The 25894-nt window shown below is 55.0% G+C and overlaps 1 protein-coding gene across 7 annotated transcripts; it reads right to left on the minus strand.

Annotated features, from left to right (window-relative positions):
• Positions 1-326: 326 nt before the first annotated feature.
• Positions 327-22602, minus strand: PPARD (peroxisome proliferator activated receptor delta). 7 transcript variants are annotated; one of them, XM_074893660.1, is made up of 9 exons: positions 22559-22581; positions 18522-18696; positions 18009-18097; positions 6923-7151; positions 6116-6267; positions 5208-5346; positions 4428-4630; positions 3078-3531; positions 327-2677 (listed from the first exon to the last, which is right to left on the minus strand). In XM_074893660.1, exons 4-9 carry the CDS (start codon positions 7050-7052, stop codon positions 2430-2432), a joined length of 1326 nt encoding a protein of 441 aa, XP_074749761.1. In that variant the 5' UTR covers positions 7053-7151; positions 18009-18097; positions 18522-18696; positions 22559-22581; the 3' UTR covers positions 327-2429. The 7 variants fall into 7 exon arrangements, with proteins under 7 accessions (XP_074749761.1, XP_074749763.1, XP_074749760.1 ...); XM_074893662.1 differs by lacking the exon at positions 18522-18696 and having other exon boundaries at positions 22559-22602; XM_074893659.1 differs by lacking the exon at positions 22559-22581 and having other exon boundaries at positions 18522-20368.
• Between the last annotated feature and the right edge of the window lie 3292 nt (positions 22603-25894).

Here is a 25894-nt window from a genome sequence, read left to right on the forward strand (position 1 = left end):
CCAGCACATGGCCAGGATGTCCCTGAGCCCTTCCTCGCCCATCTTGGGGTGGCTATGGCTGGGCTCAGCTCATTGCCCAGCTTCACCCCACAGCAAGGCTACAGCAAAGATGTGGGGCAGGGAGCGCTTGGCTCCGAGGCTGGGACCCTGCTCGTGACTGGCTCTCGCTGCCTTTAGGTTTGATGGTAGGAAAACCACAGACCTGGGAATCATGGCAAATCCCTGGAAATCCCAGAAAATCCCATCGCTTCTGCTGGAAACCCTCCCAAGGGCAGCCCCCCAGGAGCCGAGAGAAATCCCACAAAGGCAGGCTGGATGCTAAAAGGTTCTTAAATATTTAGGTCAGATTTATTTAAAGTCAAGTCAGTTTGTGGACACTATTTATATTATTAAAAACACTTGGAAGTTTGTACTTCTAGCAAAAATATACATTTCAGTTTAAGGGTTGTTACACTGTTGAGGAGGGAAGAGCAAAAAGTTCCCCTGGTGATGAGCACGTGAGTCCCGCATGCCGGCCACGGCGGGGGATGCCACCGGGGGCTTCGGGAAGGACAAATCCCCCGGGCTCTGTCCAGCACACGCACGTCTCCGGTGCCTTCCCCGAGAGGGCTTCAAAGTGCTTCAGAAACGGTAATTTATAACACCCCTGCGAGGTAGGGAGGGGAAGGGGCTGGGCAGGCAGAGGGTGGGGAAACTGAGGCACGGCAAGGAGCCGGAGGGCGGCAGCAGGGGCAGGTTTGGGACCGGTCAGCCCTGTGACACAGAGGGGAAGCCCAGCGCTCTTCCCCTTCGGGTTTTAAAGGAATTATTGCACCAGGGAAATCTGCTACCCTGAAGAGGAGGAAAATAAAATAAAACCGTTGAATTTGCTCCCACAACCCCTCCTTGGGAATATCAGTATTTTAATAAGGCTACTCGGGGCACACAGGACCACGAGCTGCAGACGGGTAAGTGCCACTTCTTAGGCCAGACACCATCATCCCGCGAGGGGACCGAGCCCTTCCCGGGTCTGTCCTCTCTCCTGGAGCCCGGGTGGCCCAGGGGTCCCGTCCTGGGCACAGGCAGCACTGTGGTGTTTCACTCCAGCTGCGAGAAGCTACGAGGTGAAGTCCCAGAAGGGCTCTGGGTGTGGGCAGACCCCGAGGCCTGGAGCTGTCCCCACACTCAGGACAGTGGCCCAGGAGGACAGGGCAGCTTCCCCGACCCGGCTGTGCTCTCCAGGAAGCTCCTGCTCACTGTGAGCATCCCACCCTCTCCCTCCTTTTACAAATACTTGGCATTTATACTGTGTTTTACAGCTGCAAAGCTCTGCAACCAGTACACTGATCCTCATGCTCCCTCTCCGAGCAGAGTGCAGGTGACAATCCAGCTCCCTTCCAAGAGGGGAAACTGAGGCAGGGCAGATAACAGAGAAGTCAATGTCCTTTCAGCATCATGAGCACCGCGGGCTGGCCGGGGCTTTCCCCTTGCTGGCGAGGCTGAAGGCTTTGCTTGTTTGGGTGCTCACAGGCGCCTCTGCTGCCTGCACTGCCCTGCGAAACCCCCGGAGCCCCCCGGGGCTGGGGAAGGGAGCCACAGGACAACCCCGACCAGCCCCCGGCCTCGCACAGACCTTCTTGGTTAACTTCTGCCCGTGCAGACCAGCCTGGGGAAGCCCACAGATTCTGGCCTCTGCTCTGAAGGTGAATTTTTATGAGTCAAAGCCTTTCCCTCCCACCTGCCCACCCCTCCCTCTCTCACACTGAGGTGCCGAGGGGAGGCTCCCTCTGGAACGGGGATACCAGGAGCGAGGGCTCCCACAGAGATCACACAATCCCTCTGGGAGACAGGAATATGCCGCGCAGCGATGGGGTGCTGCAGCTGCGGGTCTCTGCTAGGACAGCCCTACCCGTCTTCAAATACTCTGGCTTTTCTTTGGAAAAGAGAGAAACATCCTTTCATTACACTGTCCTAGACTTGACGGCTCAGGACTATGTCTTCGGAGTGCAATACAAAAAAGAAAATAAAGACACGCTGTAAGCGCTGCTGCTGGTCCCGCCGGACACCCACCCCGCGCTCGGGTCTCCTAATGACCAGAGCAGCCCCCACCGACCCCAAGCTGCTGCAGGAACCCCACTGCCCAGGCCACGTAAACCACCCGGCCGCTCCAGAGGCCCCGGGGAGCAGCTGAAGAGCTGGGCCGTAGTAACGGAAACAGTAGCTTATGATTTGCCTTTGTAAATTTGTTAGTGTGTGTTAACGGAAGCCCTGGCCTAGCACGTGGTGGCTGCAAAATCTTATGGCATCTTGCCCTATGTACCGTACGTCAGGGTCACGTAGAAAAAAGTTTCCAGTAGAAGAAATGGAAGACGTGGGGAAAGGTTTTCTTTGTTTCTGTACAAAGAATCTTGATGGGAATCCATGGCTTCATTCTCATAAATAACAGGTCCTTAGTACATGTCCTTGTAGATCTCCTGCAGAAGTGGGTGCAGAGATGTCTCCGTCTCCGTCTTCTTGATCTTCTGCACCAGCTGGGCGTGCTCTGTCACCAGCTGCCGCAGGTCGGCCATCTTCTGCAGCAGCTTGGGGAAGAGGTACTGGGCATCTGGGTGGTTAGACTGCAGGTGAAACTCCAGCGCTTGCAGGATGTTGTCTTGGATCTCCTCCACCTGCTTCACGTTCATCAGGCCAGGACGGTCTGTGGAGAGGAAGCACGGTAGCTGTAGGGTTACGGTGTAGCCCTCCAAAGCACATGTTCCTCCTGGGGAAAGGGAGACGGGGACTGTAACCCACCCACCGTGACTCCAACCTCGTCAACTAGACAAGGGGAGAAGTGTGCCCTTGGACAACACATCCCCCAGCAGCACACGAGGAGATGCCGCTTCTACGCTCCTTGTTCTCGGTCCAAGCTTGCCAGGCGTCACCGCCACCGAAAGGCTTTGGTTTTGGAACTGTTTGGTTCTTCTCCCGGCCCCCTAAGACACCCCTGGCTGATCCCAGGGCCAGCTGCAGCTCAGCCCCCCCCAGTCCAGCCCCAACCACCTCTAAGCACAGGAGGATTCTTCCTGACACCCACATGGCCAGGAGCACCCGCTCACCTCCGCACAGGATAATGGCAGCCACAAACAGCGACAGGTCACTGTCGTCCAGCTCCAGCGCATTGAATTTCACAGCAAACTCAAATTTGGGCTCCATGATCTCGTTGAAGGGCTTGCGCAGGCTACGCAGGAACTCGCGGGTCACGAAACCATTCCCATTGGCCACCAAGAGCCCATCCTTGTTCATGATAGAGGCCAGCATGGCAAAGATGGCCTCGTGCACCCCGTACTTCAGCAGAGTCACTTGGTCATTCAAGTAGAGGCCTATGAAGCTGGGGATGCTCTTGGCGAACTCCGTGAGCTCCCGCACAGTCTCCACCGTGGTGCACTGGCAGCGGTAGAAGACGTGCACCCCGATCTCCTTGTAGGGGGGAATGCCATTCACCAGCTGCTTCCACACCAGCCCCTTTTCTGCCTGCCACAGGGTGTCCATGTCGTGGATCACAAAAGGCTGCTTGAAAAAGAAGCAAGCAGTTAGGAACCTGTCGCAGGGACTCCAGATAACAGAATCACAGAATCACCTCAGTTGGAAAAGCCCTTGAAGCTCCTCCAGTCCAACCATGAACCTCACACTGACCGTTCCCAACTCCACCAGATCCCTCAGCGCTGGGTCAACCCGACTCTTCAACCCCTCCAGGGATGGGGACTCCCCCCCTGCCCTGGGCAGCCCATTCCAACGCCCAACAACCCCTTCTGCAAAGAAATCCTTCCTAAGAGCCAGTCTGACCCTGCCCTGGCGCAGCTTGAGGCCATTCCCTCTTGTCCTGGCGCTGGTTCCTTGGCTCAAGAGACTCCTCCCCCCTCTCTGCACCCTCCTTTCAGGGAGTTGCAGAGGGCCATGAGGTCTCCCCTCAGCCTCCTCTTCTCCAGACTAAACCCCCCCAGTTCCCTCAGCCGCTCCCCATCAGACCTGTGCTCCAGACCCTGCACCAGCTCCGTTGCCCTTCTCTGGACACGCTCGAGTCATTCAATGGCCTTTTGGAGTGAGGGGCCCAAAACTGAACCCAGACATCGAGGGGCAGCCTCACCAGTGCCGAGCACAGGGGTAAGATCACTTCCCTGTCCCTGCTGGCCACGCTAGTGCTGATGCAAGCCAGGACTGCTCTGCCAAGGCCACTGGCACTCGTCTGTCTGTCCCTCTGCTGTTCTCTCCCCACAGGGGCTGACAGTGCCCAGACAATCTGCACCCACCCACAACAGCAAAATTCTGCAGAGCAGCGGGAATTCTCCCAGCGAGGAGCTGGACATGTAGAGCCCACCCGGCTGCAGCGGGGAACTGGCAGCATCTCCCAGAGAACAGCCCCCACCTCGGTCATGGCCAACCCTGCCTGCCCTGGGGAGGGAACTTACTGGGGTGCTGCTGGCCTTCCCGGTCAAGATACCTCTCGCCTTCTTTTTGGTCATGTTGAAGTTTTTCAGGTAGGCATTGTAGATGTGCTTGGAGAAAGCTTTCAGATCGGCCACCTGCGGGTTCTGGCAGCTGATCTCACTCGCCGTCAGCCCTGCCACCAGCTTCCTCTTCTCTGCCTCCGGCATGCGGCCGAAGCGGATCGCTGTGGGGGGCAAAGCCGGTGGGTCAGGACCCCGGGGAGGACCCCAGGAGAGGCGTGCAGGGAGGCAGCAGCCTGCTCTGCCACCGCAGCCAGAGATCTGCTGGTGAACCCCTGCAGCTGCACAACACAGTGCTTCTGCAAGGCTGCAGCTCCTCTGGCATCGACACCCTCATGAGCCATTTCTGCTGCCCGTGCCAACACAGCCTCGCACTAAGCCCCATCGCCACTCCTCTGGGCTCCTGCACAAACCCTGCTTCCCACATAAACACCTTTGCTTGGCCAGGAACAAGATGGTTACACCTGAAGTTTTCAAAAAATCCCAGCACAGAAGAGCAATCTGTGTGTCCAGCTCCCTCTGGGTTAACCTGTAAAGGACAGCCACGTGCCGACAGCCAGCCTGCACGGTGGGACCAACAGCCCCTTCTTGTACAGAAGAAAGGAATGAAGAGTCAAAAAGATGATTCTTCAGCAAGAAGAGAGCCACGGGACAAAGCAAGCTACAGAGAGCCCCCCTGTACAAAGCCTTCACAGAAGGGCAGACAGCCCTGTGGCCGGCCGGGCCGGTGGTGACACTCACCGTTATGTGACATGCCCAGCGAGAGGCATTTCTGGAAGCGGCAGTACTGGCACTTGTTCCGGTTCTTCTTCTGAATCTTGCAGCTCCTCTCGCACTTCTCATACTCCAGCTTCATGCGGATCGTCCGGCGGAAGAAACCCTGCAGGCAGGTGGCACAGAGGGGGATGCGGAGCAGGGGGACAAGGGAACAGCAGTGTTAGCACCTGTGGTTTGGGACCAGGCTGGTTTATTACCCCCAGGAGCCTCATGGAGGTTCAGCCGGGGGGCAAGGAGGAGCCCTGGGTCTCTTTGACACAAGCAGAGTCTCTGTCTCAAGAAGAGGTGGTGCGGTGGGAGAAGGGGGCTGCAGAGGAGGAACCGTGGCAGGCAGCCCACAGTCCGGTGCCGGCGAGCCCCGTGTGTGATACTGCAGGCAGCCAGCAGGGAGGGATGGAGGAACGAGCTGCGGGCCGGCCCCAGCCTGCAGGAATGTCTGGCAGGACCTGGGCTGCTGCCGCAGCCCCGCTGGCATCTGCTGGGGGGGAAAGAATTTCAGAGGCACATCCAAGCTGCGGCTAGTGATCCCAGGGGGATAAACACACAGCTCGCTGCTGATCTGCAGCACAGAAAGCATCTTTAAAAGCAAAGCTAGGGTCCCTGCGGGGACGGAGAGATTTGCCTTACAAAGTAAAGCATGACGGGGCAAGATTTGGGCCGTATGCATCTCAGCTGCCTCCCCCGGGATGGTATTTGTGTGCCTGCCTGTGCTCCCCACACCCTGGACAGGTTGCAAATGAGTTTTTTTACAACCACTCAATCCTGCATCTCTGTTTTGCTGCAAATCTGCTTGTCTGAAGAGATGGCGTGGTCCCTGGGGTCTAATCTCTGCTCTGCGTTGGCGAATCCAGCCCTCCCCAGGGCGTACGTACCTTGCAGCCCTCGCAGGCGTGCACGCCGTAGTGAAACCCCGAGGCTTTGTCTCCGCAGACCCTGCACTCCACGTTCAGCGCTCCCAAGGCAGCCTCCTCGCAGCCCATCTGCAGTTGGTCCGACAGGGAGGGAGAGGAGCTTTGCGAAAGGTCTGCAAACGCACAAAGGAAAACGTCCTCTCGTGGAGTAGCCACAAGCCCAGCGTGGTGTCCAACTCCCCCAGCCATGGGGCTGACGAGGGATTTGTTAACCCCTGAGATCAGGCACTGGCTGCAGGCAGATGCCATGCCCAGAGCCAAGAGCGGCCCCAGCGCGCCCAGCGGCTGACAGACTCCACATCAATGCTGATTTCTTCCCTCTGGCATTCACATCTAGGCAATGAAACCCAACCAGCAAATTTTATAATCCCCAGCTGGCAGGCGGCTGGCACAGGGCTGCCCAGCTGGAACACCCGGAGCTCTGGAGGAGCCTCTTCAGCAGCATCAAACCCTCTCTCCCAGCTCCTACACTCAGTTTTCAGTGAGGACTTCCAGAAGTGGCCAGGGAAGCATTCTCAGGCACCTCGGGAGTCCCCTCACTCTGGGGCACTGTCCTTTTAATTTCCATCTCCCAACCCGCTGTCAGCGGCTGTGCAGTGACCGCAGAGGAAGAAATAAGCCTCTCTCTAACTTGGCTCTCGATGCATTATTTCACAGAGGGAAGAGAATAAACCAAACTCCACTGATGGGCAGCTCCTCCGCCCTTGCGGCTGAGCACGCTGCCCGGAGGACGTGGATGCTGGGATGCTCCAGGGAGGCTCCACTCACCTGTGTAGCTGCTCGAAGGCAGTGAGCTGTCTGGTCCTCCACTTGGATCCGAGGCTCCGCTTGCCACCATCACTGCCTCTTCCTCCTCCTCTTCCTTGACCTCAGGTACTTCCTCCTGTAGTTGTTCCATAATTGATCACCCCTCAGTGCCAAGACTGCAATCCCTGTCATAGCTCTGGCATCATCCGCGTCTATCCGAGATGGACCCTACCAGGCTGTTCCTGTTAGCCTGTGGGACAGAGGGACAAACGCCCACGTCAGCTCCTTGTTTGCCTTAGTCCATCCCAAACATCCCCCAGGAGCACCCCAGCAGCAGGGCTGTGTGTAACCACACTAGTCCTGCTCTGCCTTCTCTCCTTATCCAGGGAGATGAGCAGAACCCGGGGACTTTAAAGGTCACTTTAAGGTATAAACACTCTGTAGGTCTCAAGGAAGTAAAATCTCACTGGAATCGTATTGAAAGCCCAGCAGACAGAGCCCAGACCACAGACCAGCCCAGATGCCACCCAGGGGCCTGGGCTCACCAGCCTGCAAGTCCCACAGCAGAAACACCACCCTAGACAACGTCCCCTGGAGCCACTAGCGCCCTGGGATGTCACGATGGTAGCCAAGGCCGGGTTTGGCAGAGCCAACACCACCAGAAAGATTAAGGTAGGGCTGGCTTCACCGTCCCTCCCCACCCAGCCAAGCAGAGCTCGGATCAAGAGCAGCAGCTGATCAGGGCACAGCAGCTCCGTGCCCGTGGGTGGGAGATGCTGGGGGAGCAGGGCTGCAGGCAGCAGCAGGCGGTGGCTGAAAGCCCCCAGCCCGTGCAACCCATCTGCAAGACCGATGACTTCCTGCCGGCCCCTGTGCTCAAGCTCCTTCCCATTAGAGCGCTGCCAGTTACAGCGTTTGTGTTTATTTTCACTCGCCGTGTTGTAACTGGCCCCGGCTCCTCTGCCAAGAGCCGCTGGGTTGAACGTGTTGCTGTTGCTCCGCGCAGCTGCCGGGCCCTGCTCAGCCACGGGGTCCAGCAGCGTGATGGCAACGGCCGCACAATCCAGCCAGTGTCTTAATCCTGGGCTTCCTGTGGGAGGAACGGCCCCATCCTCCTCCCGCACGCTTCCGCTCCTTGTTTGCCTTAGTCCATCCCAAACATCCCACAGAAAACTCAAGCTGTGCAAGCGATGCACGGCTGGTACCAGACCATGGCAGAGCCGTTCCCATCTCCCTCCTAACCATGCCAGACCTCGCCCGAGCGCCCAGCTCACGCTGCAACATCCCGGCACTCATTTACCTCCAGATCTTCTTTCCTAAACTGATTCTTCCTCCAGTAATTAGTATCTCAAGCCCAGTTTATGTATCCAATTCCTTAAAGGAGCTATTTTTAAGTAGGGAAATACCCTCAGAAAAGCCACTGAAATCCAGCTTCCACCAGGAAAGCCTCAATTTTCAGGCACAACTTAAACTGATGCAGCATCTTCAAGCCCACGTCAGAGTGAAGCAAGCAAGCTACTCGCAGGGGACTCGCCCGAGGGCAAGCCCCAAGCACGAGGCTGGTCTGTGACCCAAGCACAGGGCTTGCTGCGGGAGGCAGCAGTGACCCAGGACTCCCTGGGCTCATTTTCCCTCCTGCAGCAGACCCTCATGCCTGGCACTTTGAACTTGAGCCACAGCCAGCTCCTTGGATCCACTGGAAAGCTGTCGACGCCGAGCAAGGTCAGAGCTCTCTGCGAGGTCAAGCAAGCAGCCGAGGGAAGAGGATAAAACCTGCAAGCGGGCGGTTGAACGCAAACGCGTCGCAAAGCCAGGACAGAAGTCGCCCCCCGGAGCCAGCGCTGCACTGGAACCTGGGTCTCCCGTGTGCAGGGGGGCTTTGCTTTTCCTCTCCATGCTGGGAATTCAGGCTGCAGGACAGAGGCTTTGTTTCAAGGAGCAGTACGTTAGAGGCAACTAGCAAACACGACTGCCCTGTTCTCCTTTACAGCAGGAGCAGGCACAGGGGTGCTTAGACGAGGGCAGAGCCTCCCTTCCCAAGCCTCTGCAGGAGCACTAAGGGACCATTGAAGGGCTGTGTTATCCTTGGCCTCCTCCCACACATCCCGCGTGGTGGGACACGGCACACAGGCAGGAAAACCTATTCATCGGAGACGGAGGGTAACGAGCTCCGTCGTTTCGAAGGCTATATATAAATAAATGTACAAACATCAGGAAAACGCTTTCACCTGGAACAGCAGTTAGTGGGGGAAGCTTGCGGCAGGAGAAACTAGTCTGCAGTGGAAAATACATCCAGCAGCAGCTTAATGAGCTTCTTATTAGCTGTCCTTTGTCTCTGGCATCCAGCACAGGCCACTTGCTTTAAACCCAGCGCAGATGGAGGCCTCTGCTTTGCCCCAGGTCCCTCATGGCACGTTACCATTGGAATAATGTGGGCACATTCCTTCAGCTGCACCCCTGGCACACTGTCCTCCATCCGCTGGGTCTACTCAGGGCTGGGTACTCCTGGGGTGGCAGCTTGCTCCCCAAAACCCACCAAAGTAATCCCAAAATTGTGTTTGGAGTCGGTCTGGTTAGAGATGGGCGTGCAGCCCTGAGAAGGGGGAAAGCAGAGGGCAAGATGCGCACAGACAGCAACACCGGGCTCCAGCACACAGGCATGACGGGAACGATAAGGATTCGGATCCCACCCTTCGAGAGCGGCTGGAGAGCCACAGAAAGGCTGTTACCAGAAGTCTCTGAAAGTATTGTTTTACTATCTCCTTGCAGGCCAAGAGTACAGGGGCCTGGGCAGAGGGAAGCTGTGAGAGCTGTTTGCACACCTGCCTTTCCCTTAGCTGTTCCCCTGTTTTCTAAACAGAGATAGAGGGAGAGGAGCAGGGAAAAGGGATTGATTCCACACGGGAGGCTGCACCCCCTGCCTTCGGCAGATGAAAGGCCAAGGCAGCCACCGCCCAGATGAAAGGCAGGACCCAGCCGTGCCTGCGCACCCCGGCCTGGAGCGAGCCAGCTTGGCAGGGCCCCCCCAAGAGACGGGGACCCCCAGCGCTCCCCTCCGGGCCGGGGGCAGCGGCGTGGCAGCACGCAGAGACTGTGGAGATTTGCCAAGGTTTCACACATGCTCCTCCATTTTCCTGCGAGCTCCGCGGTGCAGAGTGAGGTATGTTGGGAAGCTGAAGCTCCCCAGAGATTTGGCTGGAGTCTGTTCCTCTCAGCGTGAGGAGGGACCTGCCACAGGCAGGGCTGGCACACCACTGCATCTTTGTGGGATTGCGGAGGATGGCCAAAGGGCCCATGTCCACCCCAGGACCTCTCCTTGCATCCAGTGCCTCCACGTCCAGCTGCTGAGCAGGCAGAGCCAGAGGAGGGATAATTCGGTCTGCTCCCCGTGGCTGAAAAGCCACCCGCCGGAGCACAGCACACAAGCTTCGAGCTGCAGGGAGAAGGGCAGAGATTCCTCCCTGGCGTAGCCACCCCCTTTTTCTGTTCAGCAGCTGTCACAGGGCAGCGATGGAAAGAGAGGATGGAAACAAGGATGGGGACCGTGAAATTCCTGTCTAAGCTTCTCTGGAGAATCCAGCAAAGCTGTTTCCCTTCCTCTTCCCACAGGATGGGAACAAGCAAGAGGGCAAGCATCTCATGACTTGCTCGGCCCTTGCCTCGATCCCTGTTCCAAGGAGCTTCAGTAACCCTGGCTGAGACATCAGGCTCCCTCCTGGGAGCCTGCAGCCGGCGGAGGGTGGGTTTGTTTGCTGGCTCTGGGCTTGGGCAGATGCCTGCTGGCTGCCCCGCTCCCACGCTGCAAACAGCACAGGCAACAGGTTTATCTTTACTAGAAGCAGGGGCTGGCATCTATACCAAGCTAAACCATATGGCAGGAATGGGGGGAGAGACACGGCACAACGAGAGGAGGAAAAAACCAGGAATAAAAGTTAAAAGGAGACAAATCTTCAGCGTGGACCCCCTGCAAGAAGGCAGTACTTCTCCGGAGCCGACCAAGACCCAACCCACAGCTTGTACCCCTTTGGCCCGACAGCTCCTCACCGGTGATAAGCATGTAGACCTCAGAGCCAAAAATCAGAGAAGCAGAAGCTGACAAACTGGCGAGGAAGTGCCCGCAGTCTGGGCACAGGAAGAGTGGTGGGGCAACGTGACAGCAAAGCCCAGTTTCTCACCAGTGTTCCGAGTCCTGCATGCAGAGAAAAGAGTCACAAGAAAGGGACGTGGGTTTCAACGCAGACACCCAGGCGCTGGCAGCCAGACAGCCACAAAATAAGAGCAAGGAAGTGCTCATAATTAGAAGGACCTCATCATTAAACCAGGTGTAGTTTCACTGGTGGTGAGCTCAAACAAGAGGTAATTTCGGTGTGCTCACAGGGGTGGAGAGAGGACGCCTGCCCCTATTCCCCTCCAGGAGAGCATACATTTGTTTCTAATGTATTTATACAGATGGGATTGACCAAGTCCCCACTGCAGTCTGGATCCTGACACCACACAAGATCCATCCCTAGAAGACGGGAGTTTCCAGGCAAAGCAAAGCGCCAAAAAAAGTCCAAACCTCCCAAGGGCCAAGTCACAGAGCTGATCTGCTCAAAGCGGTGGTTCAAGTTACTGTAAAAGAGGTCACCAGAAATTGTGAAAAAAATTTACCGTGGGAGCACTTCTGGCTTGCATTTTTATTCATCTGGACAAAAATATTAGCCAAATTCACAGTCAATGGAAATGAATCCTTCTGGAAGGGGTGAGATGAAAACTCAGCCCTCTGTATGGCAGCGCCTTCTGTGACGTGCAGCACATATTGAATCCACCAACAAAAATTGAACAGAATCCAGAAAAAAAAAAAAAAGTGATTGCTGCTTGTTGGCCATCATCTGCAGATGTCCCTTGGGTTGTGTCACTGCTTGGAATATCTGCTGATCAAGTACCAGCTTCTGTTCCTCCTCCTACATGTCAGCTACTACTAATAAAAGCTGAGCAAGAGCTAAGCAGATGCTGCAATACAGGAAAGGTAACTAAGTGCACAAAACAGGAGAGACAAACACTGAAAACATGTTTGTTTTTGTTCCTGAAAGATCAACATAACTCCTCATTAGCTAATGAGATCTCAGCAGCACTTACTACCCAAGTGCTTCCTCCCTTACTCAAAGTCTTGGCCGCAAGGCAGGCTACGCGCAGAACTAAATTACTAGAGCTAGCAAGGAAGAGCCCTTGCACGCAGCCTGGGCCAGCGCTGACACTCAGAGCCAGAATTTCTCTCTTGAAGTATCTGCTCAGACATGGTGCCATGCCCCAGTCCAGTCCCGTGATCTTCTCTCCAGCACCAAGCTGTGCGGGCTATCTGCGTTTCACCCCTTAGGAGCCCAGCCGAAAGCCCAGGGTGCTGCCAGAGATGCTGTTACTGTGTTGCTGCTAATTACTCAGGAACATGTGACAGAGGGTGCAGGAGATTCCCTCACTTGCCTTGAGCATCCAGGCTTGCCAAAATGAATCATACATCTACTGTCTGTTTTAACTCACCCACTTCCTGGACACTGAGGGGAAAAAAAAAAAAAAAAAAAAGAAGTGAAAAAGGTTACAAAACTTGCTGAATTCTTCTCTTTTTGTACCATAGTTGATGCTGTCGCCAAAACCAGGTCATGTTATTTTGCTCCAAAAGGAACTTCCTGCTTTCTCGCCTGTGTTGGGTTTCTTCAGAGAGCAAGAGGTATCACAGAAACAGAAGCAAATCAAACTTTGGGCAATGAGCTCACAACCACAGAGGGCGTTCTGCTGGGCTGCTCTTCTCTTTCAATTCATCCTCCAGGAGGTGCAGACATCCCTGGCTCCAGCAGCTCCAAGCACACACCAGATGTGCTCCGAAATCTTGAGAGGGCAGACGCTGGGAGAGGGTTAATGCTTCTACAGGAATCATCCCTACACACCTTTCCAGGAGGGACTCCCTGCCCTCCTCAGCCTCTGATGAGCCGGGATGAGCCAGGCTCCGTGGCTGCCTTTTGCAGAAGGGGGAACAGCAGGGCAGACAAAGAAAAGCTGAGCAGTTGTTAGTTCTTATCTGAAGTCCTGCTTCACGACCTTCAGCAAATCCTGTCAACACCCACACCTCCATTTCCTTCATCAGCAAAAAAAACCAACCACCATACCCCAAAAAAAACCAAACCCAGGACTTTTACAGTGCTTCCTTCCTGATCCTTTCCTTGCTGCATTAGCTCACAGAGACGGCATGTTTTGGAAGCGTAGAGGAATCCATCAGTGCCAAGTGCCATTGTTTATTCCCCTGTTATGGATTTGGCCACCTGTTTGCAGTCACGCTCGCAAGTCTGGCCTCCCCGGCCCAGGTCAGCACACCACACTGCTCATGACCATCTTCTCTCGTTGTACATTCCTATACAAAGGGCTTCCAGGATTACTTTCAGCAAACGGCTCATCCTGGCAATCGCTGACCGATATTTGTGTTTTGCTGTCAACTCAGGACAGCCCAGAGCACCCAGGGGCAGGAGGGGCACGTGGCTCTGACCCACTGCAACGAGGACCACAGCCAGGAAACAAGCAGGTACCAGAAAGGTGACACCACCCAGGCTTCTTAGAGCTGGAAACGGCATAGAAGTGTTGCTATTTGAGAAGATCACTACGTCTGGTAAGGAAAAGAATCGTCCCCACCGCAGCCCAGGGCATGGCAGAGACGGCTGTGAAGCCGTGGCAAAGCTTTGGGAACACGGCCACAAACCTCACGCACACGCTGCCAGTAGAGGCACAGAGCGGCTTGCGGGGGCCACAGAGCTGGTTAAGTGGCCGCAGGGGACTCTCAGCCCACGGGCTTGCTCCTGTCTCCTGACAGGGACCCTCCGCCCAGCCCGGCATCTCCCATTTGTGCTCCTGCAGCGGCCTCTCCACAAGTGCCAGCTTCCACAGCTCTGCTTCTTCTCTGGAAGTGCCAGAGAAGGCGTTTGGGATATATTCTTTCCTCTTCTTTATCATCCCGACGGCGAGGAGGTTGGCGGCTCAGAGAACCCACCAAACCACTGTAAGCCGATGCTTTCCAAAACTCCTGAAGTCCTCTTGTGCTTTACTCCAAGACACTCAGTTTGCTTTTAGACCCCTTGTCGTCCCAAACCCGAGCAGGACACGTGGAAGGATCTGGTTTCAGGAACATCAGTAATTATAGAACAGAGCTGACAAGGGAGGAGTTCCCAGGAACTGCAACACCACTTCCCAAGGCAAACAGCGGGCACAGGGTGTTACAGACTCAGAGCAGCATTTAAATGGAAAACCAGGAAAGCAGCAAGTGGAACACGCTGTCACGCACACGGGAGCACGGCTGGCAGCAGCAAGGCCGTCATTTGGCAGCGCTGCGCACACCAGGACCCATCTTCCATTTTCCCTGAAGTCTCAGTGTCACTGGGACACCAGCAAGTGCCACCCCTGCTTTGGATGGGGCAATCAGCTCCCCAGAAAAGCAACGAGGGGTAGAAAAGCAGCAGCAGACCAACGCATCGCTCTGGATCATACACATGAGCGTGCAGCCTGCTGTCCGGAGCCAAATACCCAGCAGGCCAGCCAGTTTTATTGCTAGGCTGCCAGTGCTCCCAGATCCAGGAAGACACCCACAAAAACAGTAGCAAGCCGCCTCCTCTTTGCAGTGACAGAGATTTTAGATGCCATGGGCTAACCAGGAAAAAGAATAAATGAAAAAAAAATCCACCAGCCTATAAGATTTGTTATGCTTACACTCAGACTCCTAGAGAAGTGCTACTGGTTTTGTAGACATTAGCAAAATATCCTGGGCAGCAGCCATGCCGCTCTGATCCCAGGACGCAGCTGACAGTGAGCGATTATACCCAGGCACAAGTTCAGATGATTCAGCAGGGCCTGGGAACGCGCGCGCCGAAACGGTTAGAACAAATCACCATGTTCACTCCATCTCCATTTCAACCACAGAGCAGGAAAAAAGAGGAAGTCTGAGTTTGACTGCAGACGTCTCTGTACGGAAAACGCCAGAGAACATGAGGATAGCTTTGTTAGACAAACTAGTTCAACACCCTCTTAGGGAACTAGAGGGGAATGATGTTTCCTTACTATTTTTGGCCACGTTCACACAGCAAGAGCTGACTGGAGGAACAGAGGTTTCCCTGGATTTTCAGCAGTGGTATGAGCAGCGATCATGTCAGCGTGATCCTGCCAAGACTCCTCTGCCAATTAGAGGATCTGTGTGCTCTGACCATTTGGATTTCTGCCTCAGCCCCTAGAAAACAAAACGCTTGAGCAGAGCATTGGCACCTTTCATAACATCCTCACATCTCTGGCACCATCTTGGGGGTATGGAGAGAGCAGCAGAGGCACACAGTGAGCCAACGACTACCACTTCCCAACACAGCCAGCTGCCGGGAGCTCAGCGGGCTCCACCAGCTCCAGCCCCAAGCTCACCACCAACCCTTTTCCAGAGATCCCCGTGTCCCTAAGTCCCACAACATGACACCTACCCCATGGACATGAGAACCCACGGATTTTTTTCAGAGATGCGGGTGTCTGACCATCAGGCCTTGTGGGGTTAATGGCCTTCAAGGTCCAACAGCTCTAGCAGAATCCATATAACCAGCTTAAAGGTGAAAAGCAGATTTGGGCATTTTCAGAAATATTCCAGATTTGCATTAAGATGAAATCAAGAGTTGCGTTAAAAAAATGTTTGTAAAAAGTCAGGCAGGATAGGGATTTGAGTTTAGGTTCCCATCACCGAGGTGACTGCACAAAACGCTGCTTCTTTTGAAGCCATCTCACCCATCATCTCTTTGGCCTGACAAAGCCTTTGCTAACGAGACATTCATTAGGCAGTAGTATGGTTGATAGTAAAGTCTGTCTTAACAGACCATCAAAGAAATGCTTCCCTATCAGCTCAGGTAGGAAAGCTCATCTGCCCTTTTAAACCACCAGAACTGTTCCCTGTCTCCATCCCACATCTCTGTTACAGGGTCGAACGTGCATGTTCTGGTTTTTGCTATTCCAAGTTCCAGTTCCCAGGCAAGGGCAAACCAGAAAATGCAGCATGAGAGCAATGATTCTGGTTAGCACGGACATTATGTGGCTGTTGCTATCCACAGGCCTCAGAGATGTGCTCTGGCTTGACCCAGCACCTCAAGAAATGTTTGCATTTCTGGCTCGTGCTTTCATCCCGCCACCTCCTCCCTGGTCAGGATTCCCCTGCAAACCACAGCTTCTGCAAAACCCAAACCTTCGAGCAGAACCCATCCACAGGGATCCCCAGGGAAACACCTCAACACACACACCTACATCAGAGCCCTTTGCAAAGGGGCGAAGAAAGACCTGACCCAAATGATCTCAGATGTTCACCAGCTCTTGGCTAAGCCTTGGAGGGCACAGACATCTTCCAGATGCTATAATTATAGCAGTGAATATTAGAGCATTTCAAGAAGTCATCCTGGAACTAAGATACAACTCAAGTCAGTTCTGCTCTGAATCCTTCTTGAAACCAAGCAGGGCTCCAGTAAACGTCATCCCAAAACATTTATTTTGGGGAAGATGCATTTTACAATCTCCTTAACCAAAAGGCTTCATACTGGCATTAATCCTTCCACTCTAAACCCTGCTTTAGGAAAGTAATTTCCCAGGCATTCTGCCAATGCAAGCATATTTCATAGTATAAAATTAAAAAAAAAAAAAATTAGTTCTACAGAAAAATCTTATTTGTACTCACTATGGAAATCACTTCTGCTTGTCTAGACTTTCCCAGAGTCTCCAAAATTATTGCAGCAGTGATAAGCAGTATATCTCTGAATAGCGACACTTCCAGAAAAGCAGAGATTGCTCTGCAGCGCCTGATGAGAAAGCAGCTACACAGCCTGACAGATCCGTGGGTATCAACAAGGGCAGTTGTTCCTACTACAAAGCAAGGGAGCGAATAGAAATCACAAAATAAACCAACATCTCTAAAATTTCATAGTCAGGGCAAGCCAGGCTGGGTTCTGGCAGCAAATAATCTTTCAGGCATAAGCACTGTAACACCATCTCATGCAATTAAAAAGTCATTTGCATGTCAGGTCCCATTGCATGAAGGAGCCCAAGAGTCTCTTGTTGTGCTAATTCCTCAGTCTCTAAGAACATTTGCAGATTTCCAGCTCATAATTCAATAGCCACAAACAAAATATTCTCTGAAAGGCAACAAGATGTACTGTACAAAAATACGTATTTGTCGACAGGCAACACGCTAGAGGGACGGAGACCATTAACATCAGCAAGCAATTCCGCACAACAATGCTCCTCTGATCAGCAAAGCCTCATGTGGCTCATTACAAAATCCTCTCCACACGCTGTGAAGATCCTTGGAAGTCCATGTCTCGAATGCCAGAACAGAGACAGCACGACAGTTGCACAAACTTGACACAGAAAACCACAACTCTGTCCAGCTAAACACCTTAGGCGTCTGTTGCGGCAAAAATAAATCCACCCCCTACGTGCAGCCAGCCACAGCACCAGTAGAAGCTACACGCAGCAGTGAAGATTTTGGGGCATCACTTCAGAGGTCTGAGGGCAGGACGGTGTCTGCCCAAGCCCGTGCTGCCCACCTCCTCACAGCCCCTGTCCCAGCTCGGCTGTAACCCGCTCAGCTTTGTCCGAGCGAGGTGGTCACACAGCGACAGCCGGTAGCGATGCCGCTGCCAGATCGCCTGTCTGGATCGTTAGGTGATTAGTTACCCAAGTACAGCCCCTGATCTCATATGCCCTCCCCAAGCTGCAAGAGCCAATTTCAGTTGTAAAAACCAGTGAAATAATTAAATATTAAGTCGCTATAGTTTGACGGCAACAGTCGGCTTAAAAGAACAGGATTAGACCACGATACTCACAGCATACTCCTAAGCGTAATCCATAAAGACCATATTCAGAAACTGAACAAAACTAAGGCATAGAGTTTAAATTTAAGAAGAAATTTAAGAAAGGTTAAAGTCAAGAAATTTAAGAAAGTTTAAGCTCATGGACAAAAGCGAAACTTGCTGAAAGCAAGTCGCACTTCCTAGGCTCTTCCCTATCCCAAGTTTCTAAAAACACACATAGGAGAAGCGCTTTGGTAGATGGCCCGCGTGCGACGGGGAAGGGTTACCTCTCCAGAGCAGCTGTCCCCGTCTGCCTGTCACTGAAAGCCACCGTTCAGTTACCATGTCAGCACGGAGAGTTGAAAACCCAAGTAATCTGCAAGAGAACACAACGCGAATTTCCACGGCTGTGCTGAAGGCCAGATATTTATGCCGCTGGGAGAACTGGGCTGGATCCAGCGACAGCTCTGAAATTTAAACACACACTCCCTCTACTGCACGCTGAAACCATCGGCTGCGGTGACTCCCCTCGCGCCACGGGGAGGCAGGGGGGGTGCCGTGTGCGAGTGCAGCCTCTTCCCTGGGCTCTGGCAGCTTCTGCAAAGCGGGAGGTAGAGCAAACCCCCGGGTGTCCCACCAGAGACTGACCCCTCACCAGGCTTCGAGCATCAGGATGTCACCTTTGCCTTATGTCACCCGCAGCCAGAGGCCGATGACCCTGAGCTCTTATGACAATGCATGAAGTTGATGCTAGAAATAGGTCTATGGTGGCTATAAGGTGGCTTGTTTACTCAACTTACTTAATCCACCTTTAACAGGCCGACAGAAAGTTATTGCAACTTTAATGAACTTCCCTCTCAGGTGGTTGAAACTTAAGGATTCGACAGAGTTCATTCACTCTTCTTGGTTTTCCTGATAACTTTTCAAATAGCCTTGTATGAATTTCAGGCTCAGGAGAGCAGTAAGAGACCAACGCTGAAAAAAAAAAAAATGGCTTATGAGGCTTTGAACTAGAGGACTTAGAGAAAATATGTTCTATATTTAGACACAGTTATGCAGACTAACTGGACTAACATATTAAACAAAGATGTTGTGAACATGATGCTACTTGAACCCATGTACCCTCCCTGACATTACCCAGGCTTAGCTGCTCCTCCCACCCCAATGGAAAAGCCCCGTTTCGTATTGCTCCCTCCACCACGGGATGAGTCGCAAGGCAGCCGAGCGCCGGCAATGAACCCGGCATCGCCAGCCCCCCGCCGAGAGGGGCAGCTCGGCAGCCAAGCCACGAGTTCAGGGCAGAGAGTGAATCCCACTCATGAGTGCCACACGCCCTCCTGCGCCCCCCGGGTCTGACACGGCACCAGAAGCGGGTGACAAAAGAAACCAAATCCCCTGCCCCAAAAGCCGAGGCTCCTGGCACACTAACATGAGTGTGGAGGGTGTTTCCTACGTTGCCGAGCAGCCCAGGTACATCCAGGGGAGGGTATGAGTGTGAAATCCAAAAAAATAACCCCAGTCCCTTGCATTGGAGCATCATTGACACCAGGATTATTCTTGTGGTCAGTGATACAAAAATCACAGCCCCTTCTTGAAGAAAGCGATTGCCCTCGGTTTAGAGGCAGAGGGGCCGAGACGTGAGCTGAGACAAACCTCGCCAAGGTCAGCCGGCGAGGGAAGGAGCGCGGATCCAGCGCCCGGCCCTCCGCTTTAGTGGGGGCCATAAAACCACACACAGTAACTTCACTTTCACAGCGGGATGTTAAAGCTACAGCCCCCAAAACGGAAGGTAGTTCTCAACACCCCAGACAAAGTTTTTCTTTAACCTTCCTGATGAGGAACAATAATAAAGTCATTACAACCCCACTGGCACACCAGGAGCGGGCTTTCTTCATCTCCACCAGCAATAAAACCCGTCCCTGATTTAGTAATAAAGTGTAACGTTGACACTGTCAAGGAGGGCATGAATCACACCCTGAGCTCTCTCCCACCGCAGATCTGAGCGCTTTGCTGCTGCTGCCAGAGATCTGAGAATTAAAACTAAATTACTGGCTCACCTCGTCCTGCTCACAGCTAAATGCCAGGGCATGCCCCATCACCATCACACACAAGGCAATACATGCACCAGCTCAGCAGGGCACGGCGGGAACCTGCCAGCACACCCCTCCTGACAGCTTCCTCTTGTATCCCTGGCTGACACACGGTAAGTCACGGAGAAAACTCCCACCTCAGCACAGCCTGGAGCATGTTTGTACCGGAAGAGGAAAGGGATTCTCCGCTGAAGGCAGCAAGGGAGTTTGCACCAAGAGAGACAGCAGCAAGAAGGCCAAGGGGAGCAGAAACGAGAAATGGCACATGGGCTGCTTCAACCAGCAGGTCACCGGATCAAGAGGTCCACACTGCTACCAGCCTTGGGCCTCCCCATTTATTCTCTTTCCACGCTCAGATCCCTCTGCACTGTCACGACGGACCTTGCCCAGACCCTGTGGCACACCCAGTCTGCCTGCCTCTCTGCCCACCCACGGCCCATTCACAGGGGCTTTCCCAGCACGTGGGGGCTCAACAGAACAATTCCTTCCTGCAAGCACGATCGTCGCTCGTGTGCAAGAGGCCTCCCAGCACAGCTGTTGAAGGGGAAGGTGGCCAAGACTGAGCTGATTTACACCACGACACTGCTTGAAGCCTTGCAGATACAATACAGTCGATGACAGACTGATGCTGTGGGAAAAGCACAGATGGGATTGTCACAGAGGGCGTGTATTCTCTCCTGCTCCACTGACAAGCTGCATCTTCAGCTGCGTTTCCTCTTTGTGCTTTGATTTTCCATCCAGGGACACTAAAACACACCTACCTCATAAACAGGTTTTGTACCTTAATTCACCGGCTTCTGTAAATAGGTTGGAGGCTCTCTGATCATAAACAAATAGGGCTGTTAAACGTCACTTGAGGTGAAGTCAGTGCACACAGACTTTTGGGAGTATAGCAAGGCCAGGAGGCCTTTTAACCACAAGAAAAAGGGGAGGTCAAAGCTCATCTGGGGAGAAACAGTCCAATGTAACAACAGGATCCCAGATGGTTATAACAACAGAGCTTGGAGCTAGCCAACAAGGAGGAAAAAAATGCAACAGGTTGGTAGAACAAAACAAAGGAGGGAAGCAGGAGGTGAAAGAAAATTAGATCTCTTGCTTCAAGGTCCTGCCACCTACTTCTGCATGCTCCTTTGCCTTTCACCCAGGATTTTTTACAACTGCTTTTAAAGCTAATTAAGAGTTACACTCAACCCAGCCAGCATGCGGGTACAACCTTCCTGCATTCAGCTACAAGTGTTCACAGCGTGGGATAAGCGACCTTGTGCAGAACTCTCAAGTGCTTTAGAGCTGCTATTTAATAAAGGTGGCAGTACCCCTACTTTATAGGTGGAAAAAGCACGGCACAAAAAGTAAACATCTCTTATCTGGGATCTTGGGGAAAGCAGGAACAGAATGTGGAGATATGCGGGATGAGAAAAAGACTCTCAGATCCTTTCTCCTCAAGCAACTCCTCACCTGATGCACCACTGATGGACCATCCTGACCCTCTTGCTTCTCCTTCCAGCCCCAGACCCCAGCAGTGCCCCTCACTGGTACCCTAAAACCACGGGCCAAATCCCCCTCTGCCACCCCACCCCTGGGAGAGAAGAAAGGCAGACTGTCCCCCCCAGCCTCTCCCATTCCATCTTCCCTGATTTCTCAAGCAGGAACGAGAGCCTGCACCCTACAGTCACCGAGGTGTCCCTGCCCTCCCAGCCCCAATCACTGCCCCAAAGGCCCTCGCCGCCTCCTCAATGCTCAGACCTGTGCCACCAGAGCTCCCTGCTCCTTCCACCCCACCCCCTCAGAAAGCCCCCGTGCACCCACCTCCTCAAACCTACACCCACAGAGAGCCCCCGTCCCCAGCCTCATCCCCCATCCCCCTGTGCTTCTCGTTATCCCCCATCCCACCGCACAGCCTGTCCCCCCACCCGTCCCCTCCCTCCTACCTTCTGTTCTCTGGACCTTCCATGTCCCTGTCCCCCCACATACCCCCTACCCCACATCCCATGTCCCTGTTGCCCCCACACTTCCTGCCCCACATACCATGTCCCCATCCCCCCCACACCCCATGTCCCTGTCCGCTCACATACCTCCTGCCCCACATCCCATGTCCCTGTCTCCCTCACACCTCCTGCCTCACACCCCATGTCCCTGTCCCCTCACACCCCATGTCCCTGTCCCTCCACACCTCCTGCCCCACACACCACATCCCTGTCCCCTCACATCCCATGTCCCTGCCCCCCATACCTTCTGCCCCCCACCCCATGTCCCTGTCCCCTCACATCCCATGTTCCTGTCGCCCCACACCTCCTGCCCCACACACCACATCCCTGTCCCTTCACATCCCATGTCCCTGCCCCCCACCCCATGTCCCTGTCCCCCCACACCTCCTGCCCCACACACCACATCCCTGTCCCCCTACATCTTCTGCCTCACACCCCATGTCCCTGTCCCCCTACACACCCCCTACCCCAAACGCCAAGTCCCTGTCCCCCCAAACACCTCCTGCCCCACACACCACGTCTCTGTCCCCCTACATCTTCTGCTCCACACCCCATGTCCCTGTCCCCCTACACACACCCTACACCAAACCCCATGTCCCTGTCGCCCCACATCCCATGTCCCTGTCCCCCCACACCTCCTGCCCCACACACCACGTCCCTGTCCCCCCACACCCCATGTCTCTGTCCCCCCCAAACCTCGTGTCCCTGACCCCCACGTGTCCCGTCCCCCACCCCCGTCCCCACAGGCCTCACCCCGCTCACCTCCGCGGCGGCCCCTCTCCCGGCCCGCCGCCGCCGGCGCCCGCTGCCCCCCACCCCCGCACGTCACGGCGCCCGCCCTGACGCCACCGCAGAGCCCGGCGCGGCGCAGCCAATCGGCGCCGCCGGGACGTCGGTCCCGCATCACCACGGCAACGGCCCAAGCCCGCCCCGCCCTGCGGCGCCCCCTGGCGGGCGCGGGACGCACCGCCCCTTCCCGCGGGGCATGATGGGAGATGTAGGCGCTGCTCGCGGGGCATGCTGGGTAGGGAGAGCGGGGTGGAGGCGCAAAATGGCGGCCGGGGGGGATTGGGCTCGGCCGGGGCTCCCTCAGGGGCGGGTTCTTGCGCACAGGGAGGTCGGAGTAGCTCCTGTTCCCCCTCGGCGTCACGGCCGCTCTGTCCCAGTTCCTGTGGGTGCCCCGCCGCGGCTGACTGGGACCCGCCACAGCTGACACGGAGCCGCTGCTGGGCCCAAGCCTTCCCCCTGGGCCCTCGCTGCTGTGGAGGGAGAGGGAACCGTGATCGTGCAGCACGGGCTGGGGGGATCTTGTACCCTGCCTGAACATGTAAGGGCAGAGGGAACGGCAGCCTTGCTGGGAACTTCCCCAGTAAACTGGGGTTGTTTAGTCTGGAGAAGAGGAGGCTGAGGGGAGACCTCATCGCCCTCTACAACTCCCTTAAAGGAGGGTGCAGAGAGGGGGGATGAGTCTCTTTAACCAAGTAATAAGTGATAGGACAAGAGGTAATGGCCTCAAGTTGCGCCAGGGAAGGTTTAGACTAGATATTAGGAAGCATTTCTGGACAGAACGGGTTGTTGGGCGTTGGAATGGGCTGCCCAGGGCAGGGGGGGAGTCCCCATCCCTGGAGGTGTTCAAGAGGCGGGTTGACATAGCACTGAGGGATATGGTGTGGTTGGGATCTGTCAGTGCTGGGTGAACGGTTGGACTAGATAATCTTCAAGGTCCCTTCCAACCAAGATGATTCTGTGATTCGGTGAAACCCTCCAGCGTGAGGCTGGTTTGTGCTGTAAGTGGGGATGTGTCTTGGAGGTGGCGCTGAGCTCCGTGGCACGGGCAGGGAGGCTCATCGGGAGGCACTTGCTGTGGCAGGAGCAGCACTGGGGCTGGGCACATGCTGCTGAGCCCTCACCAGGCAGCCCTGGGCAGGAGGCCCAGCAGTAACCGGTATGCTCCAGCTCACCCTGTGCTGGAACGGGGAGGGAATAGGGATTTGTCTCAGGCAGAGAAGTGGGACCTGAGATCCAAAGAGCTGCTGACACCAGCTCTGCCAGGCCTGCTGTTAAGTTGGATGCTATGGGACCATTGTGACATGCAGCTTGAGGTGCCCGTGAGAGCTGTGGGGCTCTCCTCCCCTTCCCAATCTGAGCCCCTCACTGCTTTCCACCCCCCAGGGCTAGATTAGCTGCCCACTGGGGTGTTGCAAGCTGTTGATGCTGTTACTTGAGGTCTAGGATGGAGCTAATTTTATACCTTCACACCCTAGATAAACCACAGCGGTGGCTAATCTGATAAATGATGTTATGTTTAAAAAGCACAGGCCCCGTTCCCACTACAGTTAGTCAAGGAGCAGTATGGAGCTCAGATGATGCCCCTTGTTAATGCAGATGTAGCTACAATTAGGATTTGGCTCGTCCTTCCTGAAAACATGGAACCCCAGGACAGCGGAGTTTGGGCAGAGCTGTGGGTTTGGGGCTGGAAAAAATTCATGTAGAGTGCAGCGACGTTTGTATCCAACTCTTTAAATGCTCACGCACATGATGTTACCCCCCAGGAGACCCCCACAGGCGTGCAGACCCCGCCGGGGCAGGGGTGGGATGGGAGCGGCAGAGAGTTGCTCTTTCCCAGCGCCTCCATGAGGTTCCCCTCGTGATCCTGCTGCAGGAGTTTATTGTTAGTCGGAGGCGCCGGCACACACGCCAACGATGTACATCAACTGCTGACTGAGGTAAGCTCCAGCCCTCGGTCGGCCGCGCCGGGAGGATGAGACAGAACCGGGCGCATCCAGACTTGGCAGCAGATCAAAGGCAGGTGCTGACACTGGTTCCGGCTGTTCCCTCCACGCCTGTCCTTGCCTGTGGCGATTAATGTATAGCTTTTTGCTGCATGGGAACTCAGCTCTCGGGAGCAAAAGCAACGCCCTGGTGAGCTGCTTTAAGGAGGGACAATGCAGTTTGTGACAAGCGATGCCACTGTCACGGGCAGGGATGCGGCCCCGCGTCTCCTGGGGATGGTGCACGGGATGAGCCCCTGCGACAGGGCTGTGGCACGGAGCCACGGAGACGGGCGGAGGTGGCCCTTTTCCTCCCTGCCTGGGTGTGGCGTGGCACGTACCTGTCCTGACGCCTGATCAGGGATGAGATTGAGCTAAACGAAGCTGACAAAGGAGGATGCTGTCTCCCATCAGTGCATTTCCACCCAGCCCATTTCCTTCCCAGTAGAGAGTGGTGGTTGGCACCCTCCCTGTTCCTGCTCTGCCTGCGGATTGCACAGAGCAGCTTTGCCGGGGTCACCCTGGGAAGCTGCAGCCGTTCGTACCGTGGCCCCCCTGCGCCTTGATGCAAGACAGAGCCCCAGCCTCTGGTGCAATGTGTCGTGAAGGTCTCGCTTGACCAAAAAACCTGTGCAGAGTGGAGGGATTGTGCATCCATGTGGACCGGCCGGGATGGCACAGGGCCAGGCAGGGACCCTAAATCTGCACAGGGAGAGCATGGGGCTGTAGGGGCCACGCCGCTGCTCAGGACCACCCTGCTGCATCCCAGTGCAGTGGGGAGGAGGAGGAGAGGTGATGAACTTGACCTGCAGCCCCTGCAGGGCCGGGACCACCATGGCCATCACCATGAGGGCTGCAGCCACCCATGCCCTCCCTGTGCGTCAGCGAGGTTGCGTGGGACCAGGGCACGGGGCCACCCGGTCACCCTCACGGGCACACAGAGCCACTTTGTCCCGGAGCAGCCACACTGCTCCACTGGCACCCGCGGAAACGGCCTCTCTTGCAGTCAGGCACAATGAAAAATAATTGTAAAAAAGAAACACTGTAAAAATTGGGAGGGGGGGGAAGAGCTGTGTGAGCAAACGTTGAAAGCCGCATGAGTAGGAAATAGATTGTAATCTCCCTAACGAACTGCAGTTAATCAGCGTGAGCAACTGTGAACAGGGGTTTGACTTGCTACCAGTGCCTGTTTCCAGAGGGGACCCTTATGTGATCAGGGGCTCTGTGCCCCCTACAATAAAGACCCCAGAGTCACAGGTCAAGGGGACAGGTGCTTGGACAAACTAACCCCGATGTTGGTGTGGGTTGTGGGGGGGGTTTGTGCAGG

This window comes from Strix uralensis, chromosome 24 (assembly GCF_047716275.1).
Source record: "Strix uralensis isolate ZFMK-TIS-50842 chromosome 24, bStrUra1, whole genome shotgun sequence".
Classification (NCBI taxonomy): Eukaryota; Metazoa; Chordata; class Aves; order Strigiformes; family Strigidae; genus Strix; species Strix uralensis.

Coding starts and splice junctions, on each gene's coding strand:
- PPARD (XM_074893662.1), bottom strand. CDS start 7,052: ATGGAACAACTACAGGAGGAAGTACCTGAGGTCAAGGAAGAGGAGGAG. Junction 4,631..5,207: donor GCTGGGCATGTCACATAACG/GTGAGTGTCACC, acceptor TGCCCCCCACAG/CGATCCGCTTCGGCCGCATG. Junction 2,678..3,077: donor TGCCATTATCCTGTGCGGAG/GTGAGCGGGTGC, acceptor TCCTCTCCACAG/ACCGTCCTGGCCTGATGAAC.